This window comes from Carassius gibelio, chromosome B15 (assembly GCF_023724105.1).
Source record: "Carassius gibelio isolate Cgi1373 ecotype wild population from Czech Republic chromosome B15, carGib1.2-hapl.c, whole genome shotgun sequence".
NCBI lineage: Eukaryota > Metazoa > Chordata > Actinopteri > Cypriniformes > Cyprinidae > Carassius > Carassius gibelio.
In genome coordinates, this window is record NC_068410.1 from 14,071,205 (window position 1) to 14,084,802 (window position 13,598).

General features: G+C 33.7%; 1 protein-coding gene and 1 long non-coding RNA gene across 2 annotated transcripts; one reads left to right on the top strand and one right to left on the bottom strand.

Annotated features, from left to right (window-relative positions):
- Positions 1–2,585: 2,585 nt before the first annotated feature.
- nkapd1 (NKAP domain containing 1) lies at positions 2,586–5,253 on the bottom strand. Its single transcript, XM_052575490.1, has 6 exons — positions 5,148–5,253; positions 4,696–4,774; positions 4,539–4,615; positions 4,306–4,461; positions 4,138–4,191; positions 2,586–3,336 (listed from the first exon to the last, which is right to left on the bottom strand). The coding sequence occupies exons 2-6, from the start codon at positions 4,762–4,764 to the stop codon at positions 2,928–2,930; spliced, it is 765 nt and encodes a 254-aa protein (XP_052431450.1). The 5' UTR covers positions 4,765–4,774; positions 5,148–5,253; the 3' UTR covers positions 2,586–2,927.
- A 5,308-nt stretch (positions 5,254–10,561) lies between these two features.
- Positions 10,562–11,786, top strand: LOC127972142 (uncharacterized). The gene is made up of 4 exons (XR_008157014.1): positions 10,562–10,848; positions 11,000–11,117; positions 11,228–11,292; positions 11,509–11,786. It is a non-coding gene; the product is annotated as an uncharacterized LOC127972142 (long non-coding RNA).
- Positions 11,787–13,598: the final 1,812 nt, after the last annotated feature.

Below are 13,598 nucleotides of genomic sequence, written 5' to 3' on the forward strand. Positions count from 1 at the left end.
AGCTATTATTAAGGCAGAATGAATGACTGACCACACAAAGTAAGTAGATGATTCATAATGAAACTTACTGTAGGGAATCACCACAACTCAGTATCAATTTTGAGGATGTATCATACTTCCTCCATTTGGCCCATTTGTAATCCTCTTCAGGATGGACCTTTTTCTAGCTTCGATAAATGATACTTAGAAGCGATACTTATCATCCACCCCCAAGAACCAAACTGAATGGGATTTTATCAAACACATGACTGGGGACTCACAGATATGATGTCAATAAAGAGCTAAAAGCACATGCACATTTCAGTGTAAGCTATGCAATATACACCGTGATGCACTCATCTGATCCTCTGTAAACCACCTCATATATAAACCAGACCAACAGATAAAGATTACATTTAACTCAAAACCATAGCTCATTCCTGAATAATGTGTTTTAATATTGTGAGGAATATCCTGAAATAATTCAACCCAATTTCTGGTAATGCACTCTTATCTTATGATAGAGACAAGAATCTCTACACCGTCACAATATGACGTAAATATGAAGTGCTCTGCAGGCAGAACTCAATAAAGGAGGATTATTGGATTGACCTGCATGGCTAAAGTAGTTCTGACATGGTTAAATTGAAGAAGGAACATACCCCACACACTTGTGTAATTGTAGAGTAATGGGAATCAGATAAAAACATTGGATCAGTGTTCTTCCTTCTAGCCAAAATCTGAAGTTCTTCATCAACTGTGTCCAGACTTCTATACTGAACAAACAGCAAGTAGATAAATTATGCATCTGATTCCTCCTCAGGGGAAGATATTGCTTGGTTAATCTTAGAAAGCATAAATGATGACTTTAATATCAAACAATTATAGGGTTAACAAAAGATGTATCATAGTGGCTTCACATGTTCAGTTACATTATGTAAGGCTGCATTTATTTGATCAAAATTACAATAAAAGAACAATATTGTGAAATATTACTACGATTAACAATAACTATTGGAATACATTTTAAAATGTAATTTATGTATTTGATCCAAGGGATCATTACTCCAGTCCTCAGTGTCACATGATCCTTCAGAAATCATTCTGATTTGTTCATAAAGAAACATTTTCTTTAATATTCAACATTTTGTGGAAACTGCTTTACTTTTTCCCCAGGATTATTTCATGTAGAGAGTTTAAAAGAATGTTTTAATTTGAAAGTTTTATTATTTTTAATTTTTCATTATAAACGTTTCGCTTTTGGTTAATTCAATGCATCCTTGCTGAATAAAAGTACGATTTTTTACTGACACCAATGTTCATTTTTAGTAAATGTTATGTTATAAATGGTTTCTCTGATTCCTCCATTTGTTTAAAAGCAACCTTTGGTTATAGAAAGGTGGCATAGGCCTATAAATAAAACATAGGCTATTATTACTTTGTATAGAGGACACTTTTTTTTCAGCAGCTTTACTCATATTTCCAGAACATTAGGCACTACTGTACATCAAATTTATCAAGCAAGCAAACTAAATTGAAAATAAACAAAAAACAATATATTTTTATATTATTATTATTATTAAAAGAAAAAAAATATGATCATTCTGATAATGCTGAAGGAAAGTTACATGAATTAAAAGGAGCACACTGGTTTGGTGTCAATGAAGGGGCATCAAATAGGACAAAAACATCACAATATGAATTGGAACAGTCACAAAGAGACCAAGAGAGCAGCTTGTTCCTCTGAGCTGCGTGTTAATGAAGACAAGGTACAGCTTAATCTCAGCTGATGAAAGCTGGCCAAATGTAATTTGATTTCATCATGAAGCTTGGCAGCTTTAAAGTGTTTGATAATTTTCCGAGTTGTTTTGAGTCGTCGTGCCAGGTTGTTGGGGAAGGGCAGTGTGATCAGGATAATGACCGGTCATCCCTCTACGATACACACAACGCTCGTGGACTCCGTGGAAGTGAGCAGTAACGGTAAACACTGACAAACAAGGCAATTCGTTCCGAGGGGGGCTTCAGCTTTGAATAAAAACCTGCTGTCCCAAAGTCAGCTTTAATTATATAATTACATTTATATGACATGAATGTTTGACCGGCAGTTTAGTGCAAGTGAATCAGTGAAAGCGGACACATTAGCAAGGGGAAGTAGCCATTATCAGTAAATGTCGGAAGTAAACAGTAGCAAAATACCATTTACTGTAGGTGTTTACAAGCAAACGTTCAAAACAAGTCGTAATGTGCAGCCAATGAGCACTCAAATGACTCGGGTTGACGTCACATGCCTTGAACGAAATGGTCTCAAAAAGCGCAAAAGTGACCAGGTTCCACTTTGTAACATATTTTGTGACAGCCATTACTGGTTTAATCAATGTGCAACACGTATGTATCTGTTAACATATCAAAAAATGTGTTTTTGTGTTTCATGACCCTTTAAAAGACAGGCAGCCTCGAGTTGAGATAGTCGTCTGATGTGCAACAGTGCCACCTTCCGGACAACTGCCACATGACAGTTCAATTACTCACTTGTGGGTAACACACAAATATTGACACACACACACACACACACGTTGTCATACCTGACAGGTTGAAGAATATATATATATATATATAAATCCATTTAATTCAATTTCACACATGGTAGAATAATACCTGAGTTTTTTATGACAATAAAATGAGTAATAAAAAAAAAAAAAACATGTCCAGAGATATATAAAAATGTTTAGAAAAAACATACAACCTCATAAAAATTTGACTAATTCTCCTGGATGCAAACATGGTGAAAAAAAGCCATCAAGTGTCTGTTTTTTTTTTTTTTTGAGGTATAAAGATCAAGTTAATGACTCTAAACCCAAGATCAGAGTCTCCCAGATATGAATGATATGCACAGTTAAAACAATGTGTCTAGAGTTAGCATGGTCAAGCAGACAGGTAATATCAAAAAGTCAAGCATCAGAGCTATCCTCTGATCTCTCCTCATTCGCCACTTTCCAGTTTTTCCGCTTTTTCCTCAGAGGTTCGGTCAGCGTGTCTTTTTCAGGGCAGTCTCTCTTCCTATGCGTTCTTGTCCTTGTGTCTGAATGGCTGTCGTCTGTGTCGCTGTCCTCGGTTCTGTCTTTGTTTTTGTGCTCCTTTTTCCTCCGCTTACTCTTACCTCTCTTCCTCTGTTTCCTCCTGACGGTGTCCTCTGCATCGCTGCAGGTCTCAGAGCCTGAGGCAGCAGTCTTCCTTCTCTTCTTCTCCTTTTTCTTTTTCTTCTTCTTAGACAACTTCTTGGAAGATTTTTCTATGTCAGCGTCTAGTTTGTTCTTGTGTTTTTTCTTTTTGTGTTTACTACTGCTGCGGTCTTTTCCCCTGAAAGAAATAAATAAATATAGCATTTAACAAGCAAAATATGCTGCTGGTATATTCTATATAACTCATTTAATATTTTGAGATTATGAATGAAATTATTCTAGAATTATATTTAAGTCCTATATTACTTACTTTATGATTAAATAAATGCACAATTAAAATATGTTACACGTTTTAGGATTATTTAAATATTTAGAAATTTAAATTAATTTTTTTAATGAATTTAGTCATTCATTAACATTTGTATTTATGTTTTTCTCTGATGGTAACACTGCAAAGCTATACAAAATAATCATTATAAATGTACATATATTCTACATAACAAATTTTAATTTGGGCGGGACAGTGAAATATTTAGTTAAGTTTAATATTATATATTTTTGTAAAACACATTTTTTTCACCGGTAAATTGAGTTTAAGATTAAACCATAATTGGTGACTCCTACTCTATAAAATTATTTATTATAATATTAAAATGGTTAAATATAGTCTTTAATAGGAATCTTTTGGATTTACACACATTATACAATATTATTTTACTTTGAATTAAATGTGATGTATTTTCATTTTATAATGTATTCTTTTTATTTTATCTATTTATTTCTTATTATTTTTATTAATTTTTTGTGTACATTTTCCAAAAATTTTGGTCAAGATTAACAATAATTTGAATGCAATCATCGAAGAATAATGGACCCCTGCATTACCACAACAGACCGTGTTAAATACCTCTGCGCTTTAAAGATCCTGCAAAAATATGCTGAATATTCATTAGACGGTGGCAGGGATGCTTCTTCTTACCCATCAGGATAAAATTCCTCTGGATAGAGCTCCTTAAAGCCACTGTGGCCCCACCTGAGGACACAGAACAGTGATCACAGGAAATGCCTCAAGCATACAAAAATGAAAGCATGTATCAACCATACAAAATAATTAAGATACCATGAGAACAAAACCAACCGGTAATACCTGTCAGGATCATTGGCTTCAAACTCATACAGTTTTCGGGTCCAGTATCGAGCCTCCCTCTCGTCTCTCTCAGACATCTCATCTCTCTTGTCTCCAAGCCGCTCTCGCATGGACCCCTCGGAGTCATCCAAGTAACGGTCACAGTGCATGCGGCCCCTAAATGAGAGATACACATGGTCACTAAAGAGAAAAAGACATCATGAGCAACAAACGAAAGGTTGTGCCGTCTTTACCTCTGCTTTGGTAAATGAGCAGACGAGGCATGTCGCTCAAGATCCCTCAATTTCCACATTTCAGACTCCTCTTGAATCTGAAGTGAGAAGTTTAATCATTACGAAGACTGATTTGATTCAGCTTATATAAAAATAATAATGCAAATTTAGAATATACCTTGTTATGGGCGTCTGTGTGTCTGATGACATTTCGGAGCAGTACTTTACCCATAGACACCTTCGACATGATTTCAAACCTTCAAACAGCACACCAGAGCAACGCTTAATGTTTCAAAAGCTCTATATATAATCTACACAAGGCCGTTGTATGAGAAACCAGGGATTTAATATCAATTTTTGACAGAATCGTTTTAGTGGAAATCCAATAGCCAAGCAAATGAGCTGGATATGCAAAAATAAGCGATTAGATATCAAAACAAACATTAGACTTGGCATGTTTTAGTCTGGCAACATCTCTGTTGACATTAACTTAGTTCACCAATTGGTTTCCTCTGTCGTTTTCCTACTAGCTACCACAACCGTTCATTTAAATTAGAGGTTTATTTAGTTAAAATAAGTTTGAGTCATTAAGCAACATAGTGTTTTTAAAACCGTAAAGAATGAACTGACCTTTCTATTATTCAATAAATTTGAAATGTAATGAGCAACGTGAACGTGGCAACAAAAACAAGTAGATTGTATTAACTTCCTCCGCGACTCACGCACAGGAGTTATTTCAAAATAAAAGTAGCGATAACACGAAACATTAATTTCATAATAAAAGTCTAAATTAATCACGTCCTTCTAAATATTAGAAGTGGAATTTGAAAATCATCTAGAAGACACCAGAATATAATTACTTTTTTTTTTTGTACATTTACAAACCGAGTAGAATATGCATGTTTTTTCACAAAATGTTTTGAATATTAATTTATGTTCATCTATGTTAAACAATGACACACATAAGCAGAACATTATGGAAATTCTCTATTTAATTCGATTTGTAGGTTAAAGTTACATATCGTGGGATCTGTTGTAGCATCAACACAGTATTGCAATATATCACTCCAGATCCTCCTTCATCAGAAATTCCGCTTTAGGAATGCAATGAAAGAGAGAGAGAGAGAGAGAGAGAGAGAGAGAGGATTTTAGGATTTTAATTACACTGGATTTCCCCAAACAATGTAAGAAATGTTGTTTTCTGATACATGCTACATGAACAACATATGCAAGCATGGTGCATATGGTTATGTCTGCTGCAGGATATGTCGTTGTCACAGTTCGGCTTTTAGCCTGGGGAAGTGTCTGCTAGATGATAGTCCTTTCATGAGGAAAAAGTTATATGACCACAAAAGCACATTCAGTGCCAGGGTGTTTACTGAGTGCTCAATGAAATGATGATGACCAAGAGATGGCAAAGTATACATTACATTTCAAAGTAAGAATGAAATTTTTATAATGGTTGTTTTTCTGAAATGAGTCATCTTCAAAGGAGTATGTGACCAACAAATGCGAGGGGAAAACAAGCATGCAGTCATCTTTGCAATATTATCTTTGAACTTCTGTTTTTGCAGTAGCTCAGTAGTTCTCGTGCCTAGATGACGCCATCATGAAATATGTTGAGATCACTGATCTATACTGGAGAATTATATATACATATAGGCTAGAAGATCACTGGTTGAGATGCGTCTCACACTAACAAATTAAAATACACTTTATCAAAATATTAAATTATATTTAAATCTTAAGTTTTAAGATATAGATAACACTTAATATATATGACATATATTACATTTAAATTAAATTAAATGTGTGCATTTAGCAGACACTTTTATCAAAAGCGACTTACATTACATTCAGGCTAACAATTTTCTCCCATCATGTGTTCCCCGGGATTCGAACCCCCAACCTTGCGCTTGTTAACGCAATGCTCTAACATATATATATATATATATATATATATATATATATATATATATATATATATATATATATATATATATATATATATATATATATATATATATATATATATATATATATATATATAAACACACACACACTATATACTACATACTTTATAAGTGCTGTTAAACAATTACTGGCCATTAATTGCATCTAAAATAAACGTTTTTTTCGTTTACCTAATATACATGTGTACACATTCATGTATATATTTAAAGAAAATATGTTATGTTTATATATTAAATATATTTATACATAATATAAATATATACATGTAAATACATGTAAATATTGACAAAATATGTACTGTATGTGTGTGTATTTAATACATACATAATAAATATACATAGTACACATGCATATATTGTGTAAACAAAAACTTTTATTTTGAATGCAATTAATCATGACAGCACTAATATAATATAATATAATATAATATAATATAATATAATATAATATAATATAATATAATATAATATAATATAATATAATATATATGATTCTCTTGTTTTCTTTTGTGATTTGATTAACACTAATGACATAGACAGCAGCAGGTTTATAAAGAAGGAATCATGGAATGCACCGATATAATGTACTAACTAGCATTCGATTACTTTTCCAACTGTTTATGTTCACTTGTCCATTTAAGCGCACACTTTAAGAAGGCCAAACAGTTTCACTCAGTCTCGGGAAAGTGCCTGAGCAACAGCGTCTCTTCTACAGCTCAGAACATGTGCAATGAACAAAACACCCATGTTTCAGCTAGGACTAATCTGAACGCTTCTGATTTGCCATTGCATTCATTAGCTCAACAGAATTATGTGTGATTGGTTTAAATTTGCAAGGATGTAATAAGGCATAAAAATAAGTATGAGATGACAATTTTATTTACATTTTCAGTTATATTCAGAACAGCTGTAATAAGTTTAGTTTAATTATACAGGGGCGGTTTTTTATTTATTTATTTATTTTGTCTAATTAGGTGTAATTTTTCCAAAAGACGTGTTTCCAGGGAAACATAAAAAAATCGTACTGATCCCAAAAAGAAATTACTTACTGCATTAATTTAATCAAAAACAGTAGCATAATATTGTGAAATATTATTATGATTTAAAATAACGGTTTTCTATTTTAAAATACTTTAGAATATTATTTCTCAATATACGTTCTTGCGCCATGTTGCTGTCATATAAACACTGTCATGCCCCTGGACTCATTATGTTGACCGTGGCATAGGCGACATAGGCAGTTGCCTAGGGTGCAAAATGAATGGGGGCGCTGCACGAAAGTTTTTTTTTTCGGGAAGTGCGCCCTCTTTTGACCATTGCATGCTCCTACGCCCATATATTAAGCAAAATAATTTCTGACAGATTTCATAATTTTAGTACTGATCAATCATCGAACTGATTAAAATATTGTTCGAATAAAATAAAATAAACGAAAAATCATAAGATTTGACAAAATTTTTAATTTATGCACTTTCTGCATCATGACGTAATTATAATATCAATTATAATCATGATAATGTATTCATTATGCATGGCGCATGCAGTTAAAATAGTTTTGCCATTTATGTGCTCTTAAAATATAAGGCCGATGACATTTTTTTTAATGACATTAAAATATTTTTTAGAAAGCTGTGCATAAATAGGTTAAGCAAAACAATTGTGATTTATTTCTGAGAACATTTTACCCACATGCAGACAGCCTACATTAGGGTACAGTAAAAATATTTAGAGCATCCCTTAGTCTGTCCCTTCTTTTCTTAAAAAAGAAACACTTATTTTCTACAAGAATACAAGAATAAACACTATTTTCTTTAAGAGTAAAAGATAAAAAAAATCACAATTGTCCCTTATTTTCCATTTCTTAAGTTATTTGGCAACCCTAATGATGATGTAATTATCTTTTGCCTCACCTGACAGCAGCACCTTGCTCTAAAAACTGTACAATAAACAAAAAAAAAACAAACAAAAAAACCCAAAGTGGGTCAGTCTAAGGCATGAAACTCCAGGGATGAAAATGTTTCTAAATAGAAAATTATCAGGGGCACAAGGCAGTAAGAGACACAAAGAAGAGGTGCAGAAAAAAAATCAATATAGAGGCAAAAATCACAAGTTAAGGATGTGAAGTTTATGTAAAATTTTAAAATAGCCTTCTTAGAACATTTTAACTGGAAACACTGACACCGTGAAACTTTTTTTTGCTTGTTTAAACTGATTATTTAAATTATAATTAATTTTCTTTAAAATAAATGTAAGCTTGTGTAATGTTGTTTTAATTTCCTCTACATTACTGCTTGCTTTTAATTCACCAAAAAGTGTATAAATGTCTTTTGAAAAAGACCATGACTAGGACTATTTTCTAACATTCATAAAATGAAATAATTAAGTTTAAGTAATTTTTCACTGTATACACAAAACTGAAATGAAAGGTATGGGTATACTAATTAGACTAAATAGCTTAGCTAGCTGGCTAACATCTACAAATAAATTACAAAGTGTTTACTTTATTTTGTTGCCTTTGTTGTCTGTTAGACTATGTTAGGGATTTTATATTGCACATATTTGTCTTTGTTGTAATAAATACGTATCACTGTAGGCATAGTTGTGGTCTCATCAATAGGATATTTGAGCAGATTCACGATAAAATACCTACAAGGTGCTTGCTTCAATTTCCATTCATTTATTATCACAATTTATTTACTCCTTATTTATGTTAATACTTATCAGTATTTATGTTATGTTATAGTAAAGTTCAGAAAAATCATCATTTTCAGATTTTTTTGTGTGTTGGGGGGGGGGGGGTGTTTTCATTCCTCATGTCCTATGTGTGACCTACACTGTAAAAACTAAAGGTGCCTCAGGTATCCTTTTGAGTACTCCAGGAACCTTAAAATGTATTTTAAGTGCCTCCGAGCTCTTTTTCTCATAATATGGTTCCTGGAAGAACCATTATAGTCTTTGCAGTTTGTACAGGAACTCATGGGGATCCTTGAAGCACTTTGTTCCCAGCTCTGAGGTTCTGGAGTCACCCTTTCATTACACTGAAACCTCAAAGTGCTCTGGAGGTTCCTGGAGGAACTCACATTTAAAAAAAGGGTTACTGCAAGCTCTGTTAACATTAAAGGGGTTCCTGGAAGATCTCACTTGTAAAAGCCAGCATCTGGAAGAACCCAGAGAAGTGACAAAAATTAAATGTGACTTATTATTATTATTATTATTTACGTATTAGGAATGTGATGGAACAATTCGTTTTGTGGCACTTGCATGTGAAAAAAAAACCTAAATGGTTGAAAAATCTTCACATTTGTTGTCAAAACAGAAATAAATTAAATAACAAAAGCAAAAAGACATACAAAATCTTCTAAACAGACAGAATATCCAACTAAAATGTTACAATTATTTCTGAAAACACTTCTCTGCAATAGGGAATATATACAAGCAAACAGGCATCCAGTGGTTACACCATGTTTGTTATTATTATTTATTAATTTCCTCCAGACTTAAATACTGCAATAACTAAAAATAGTTTTATTGAAATAGGCTAAATGTTAAATCAGAAGGAGGGCAGTTTACCTTGAAACAAACATTAAAAATATCATTTAACTAAATATGACTAAACGCATTAATTTAATAAAAAAAAAAAAACTCTAATTATGACAATCGGTACAATAGTAATATTTAGATTTTTTTTTCCCTTAATGAAATAAGTTACACTTATTCAGAAATAACTGTTCAGCCGTTGTCAAGAAGTAGATAATTCATGAGGCTTGGCGTCCTCGCGCTCCTGCTGTTTGCTCGCGTGCGCGCGCGTGCGTGTGGAAGAGCGATTTCAAATACAAAGAAGTAACGGCTCCTTTCCTCAAAGAAAGAAACAACCGCTGCGCAAGGTGAGTAAAGGCTCCGATATAAATACACAGATTTATTATTTGTATACTGATTCATACACTGACACATTAAACTGTATGTTTTTTTTTATTAAAATGTTTTGTTTTAACCATTAATTTAAAAGCTGCGATGCTTATGAGTCTAATGCACTTTGTGGGACGAAATGGAGACTACAAACACAAGGTCACAAACAATAATTATTAGTTAGGTTTAACTTACACATGATGTTTATTGTTTACCTTTATTCATTGTAACTCTTTTCTTCAACTTTTCTAAATTATTGTTGTCTTTTTAGTTTGTTAAATAGTTACACATCCATGTTAACGTACATGTATAACGTTAGGCTATTAGCCTATTTTTAGAGTCATTTGCACATAACGTAACGTTACATAAAACTGGTTTTGATAATTTTCTCTCCTCAGAAAATCCAGTATGACTTCTCTAAAAATCTCAAAGGATTCACAGAGCAGCACTATGTAAGTATTTAATTATTTATTTGACATTGAAATAACTGAAATGGTGTTTCAGCTTGGACTAATCCAAAATTATATATGACTGTATACACTGTTACACTGAACTGAATTAAACAATAAAAAAAACTACGTTACCCTTCTTTTTATTCATCAGTTAATAAAGAAATGTGGCTCTGTAGTGGACACCTGTGAGGCAGTGGACAGACAGCTGCTGAAGTCTGATGCTGGCTGACAATAAACAGACCTCTCTGGACGTACCCCATCTTTTGCAGGTGTGTAAATAAGTTTTGCAGAGACACACCAGAAACCCTTCTAAAACATTCAATTATTTATAGTTTATTAACAGTTCTTTTTTTCTTTTCTCTTTTTTTATTGTTTTCAGAGTAATTCTAACATTGCCCTTCCTGTAACATGATGATCCTGCTGTCCTGGACTGTATATGATGAGGTAAGTATGAGTTTGTCCATGTGTGTATACATATGTAGTGTACACACACAACTTATACACACATTGTGCACTTAATTAGCCCACAACCATTAATCAATGCACTAATATGACAAAATAATTCCTGTGGTGTTCCTCATTTTTAAGATAATTAAAAAAATACCTGTGCTAAACGAATAAATGTAAATATTTATTTAATTTTATTTTTTCAATGAACAGCCTACACATAATCTCAGAAAAGCTGTGGTAATAACAAGAGCCCCATTTGATGAGAGTAGCACTGCAGTCTTTCCTGATGGTGAGGAGCTTCTTGCTGATGAACCTGCCGACATGAGTTCACCTTACTATGAGTGCCTATGTTCTGTTCAAGATTATACAGAAAAGCAATTAAAAGTACACTAAAGCGCACTATTTTTCAGCTGTATCTGTTGGCCATTCTCCATGGACCATTTGCATAAGACTGATGATGTGTTTCAGCGGCCATCAGCGTCGTAAATCCTCACCATTTTTTTATATTTTGATTTTTTTTTAATTATGTGCATTAATAACGCTATACTTTGTATTATATCACATTTGTATCAAATTACAAAAAAAAAAAAAAATAGCTAATGCAAGGGTGTTTCAAATCCATAGTCTTTTGGAGGAATGCTAAATTTGACATTGTTCTCTCTTCTGACTGCTGTTATCAGTCGCTGTCAGATTTTTTCCTTTGATTGAAAGTTGTGAAAATGCTATTGTAGAGTTTTTGTTTTGTTATTTGAGTAAATGAGAATGCAAAAATATTTGTGATACTCTCCCATTCACTGCTCTCTAAGTTAACCCAACTATAACAACTTCCGCTGCTGAGAAACTGGTTTATTAAGCTATCTTGAGGCTTATCAATTTCTTAAAATGTCCTGTGATAATTCTTCCAATCAGTTACCACAATTTAGAACAGGAAAGAAAATGTTACTATTAGTTGCATTGTGTCTAAAATTTAATTGAATTTATTAATTTAAATTGTATCATTGTTGCAGGTACATGAAATGTTTTTTAAAGTTCTAAGATAATTAAGTCACATTTATTTGTTTATAATTTTACCAAGGTGTAAATGTTTTTTTGTTGTTGTTATTTGTTTATAGCAATATTAACACTGATGTGTCCATGAATGGGATTGTGATGTGCAGTATTGACTATTTAAGTTGATTATGGATATTGTTGTTGCTTATCAATAAACTATGTTTTATATGCATTTGTTTTATTTTTTCAGTTTTTTTTTTTTTTAAATCATTCAAAATGTCAATAGCAGGAAAAATAAATAAACCGGGGGAGGGGGGTCGGGGGTGAAGAACTGAAATTAGGGAAATGGTGCCCTGAAGCACCCCAGGTGGTTCCTGGCCATCCTAATAAAAGGGTTCCTCCAGGAACCATTGAAAGTTCCTCAGAGAACCACCACCATTTAGAGTGGTGCCTAGAAGCTCTTCAGAGGGTTCCGCCGGCGTGGCGAAGTGAAGAACCCCAAAAGGTGCCTCCAGGAACCTTTAGTTTTTACAGTGTAGATTCTGTCTTTTGTTAATTGTGTCATTATGTTCAGGTGTGTCTTGTCAACCCTCTTTAGTTCCCCTTATAAGTTGCATTCTGTTCAGTGTTTGGTTGTGCGGTCTCATTGATGTGTAGGTGTTTTTCTGCCTTCTTCCTATGGTTTACCCCATGTGGATTATTAAAGACTTTGTATCATCATCATCATCATCATCTTCCTCGTTATGCTTCTCTCCTGCATCAAACCGTGACAGAAGACTGGACCTTATAAAAGTAAAGTGGCGTGTTTCCCCACATTTTACCTTTTTTGTCGGTTTTATTTTTATTTTATGGATGATCCTGCCATCTTTCACACCCGCCGTGACGATGAGCCATTGCCATGGATGGTGACAGAGCTGAGGATCGCCACAGAAGCAGCAACGTCAGATTAGGTACGAGAGCCGGCAACAGAGCTCGTCACAGTGAAGAGTGTCATGGACAGAGAGAGTGCTGAGGGAAACCGCAACCACTGCTCCATGGCTGAGGGTGAGCATTGCTCTAGGGACATTAATATGGATCAAATTAATCTGGATATATATGCAGATATGCCCCCTCTTCTCCCGCCTACATATGAACTCTCTGCCAGCCCTGAATGATCTGTCTGCCTGGATCTAGTCTGTTTGGATTTACCACCCATCCTCCTTCTCCTGCATTCTCCTGTCATCTCTGGATCTCCATCGCCACCACTGCCACCTGTCAGCCCCTTTGCTCACCCTCAGCCCACCATCTGTGTGCTGAATTCGCCGTGGATC

Excerpts from the sequence above, each read along its gene's own strand:
- nkapd1 (XM_052575490.1), bottom strand. The coding sequence starts at position 4,764 with ATGTCGAAGGTGTCTATGGGTAAAGTACTGCTCCGAAATGTCATCAGA. Across the intron at positions 4,616-4,695 it reads ACACAGACGCCCATAACAAG|ATTCAAGAGGAGTCTGAAAT; the intron begins GTATATTCTAAA and ends TTCTCACTTCAG. Across the intron at positions 4,192-4,305 it reads GAAGCCAATGATCCTGACAG|GTGGGGCCACAGTGGCTTTA; the intron begins GTATTACCGGTT and ends CTGTGTCCTCAG.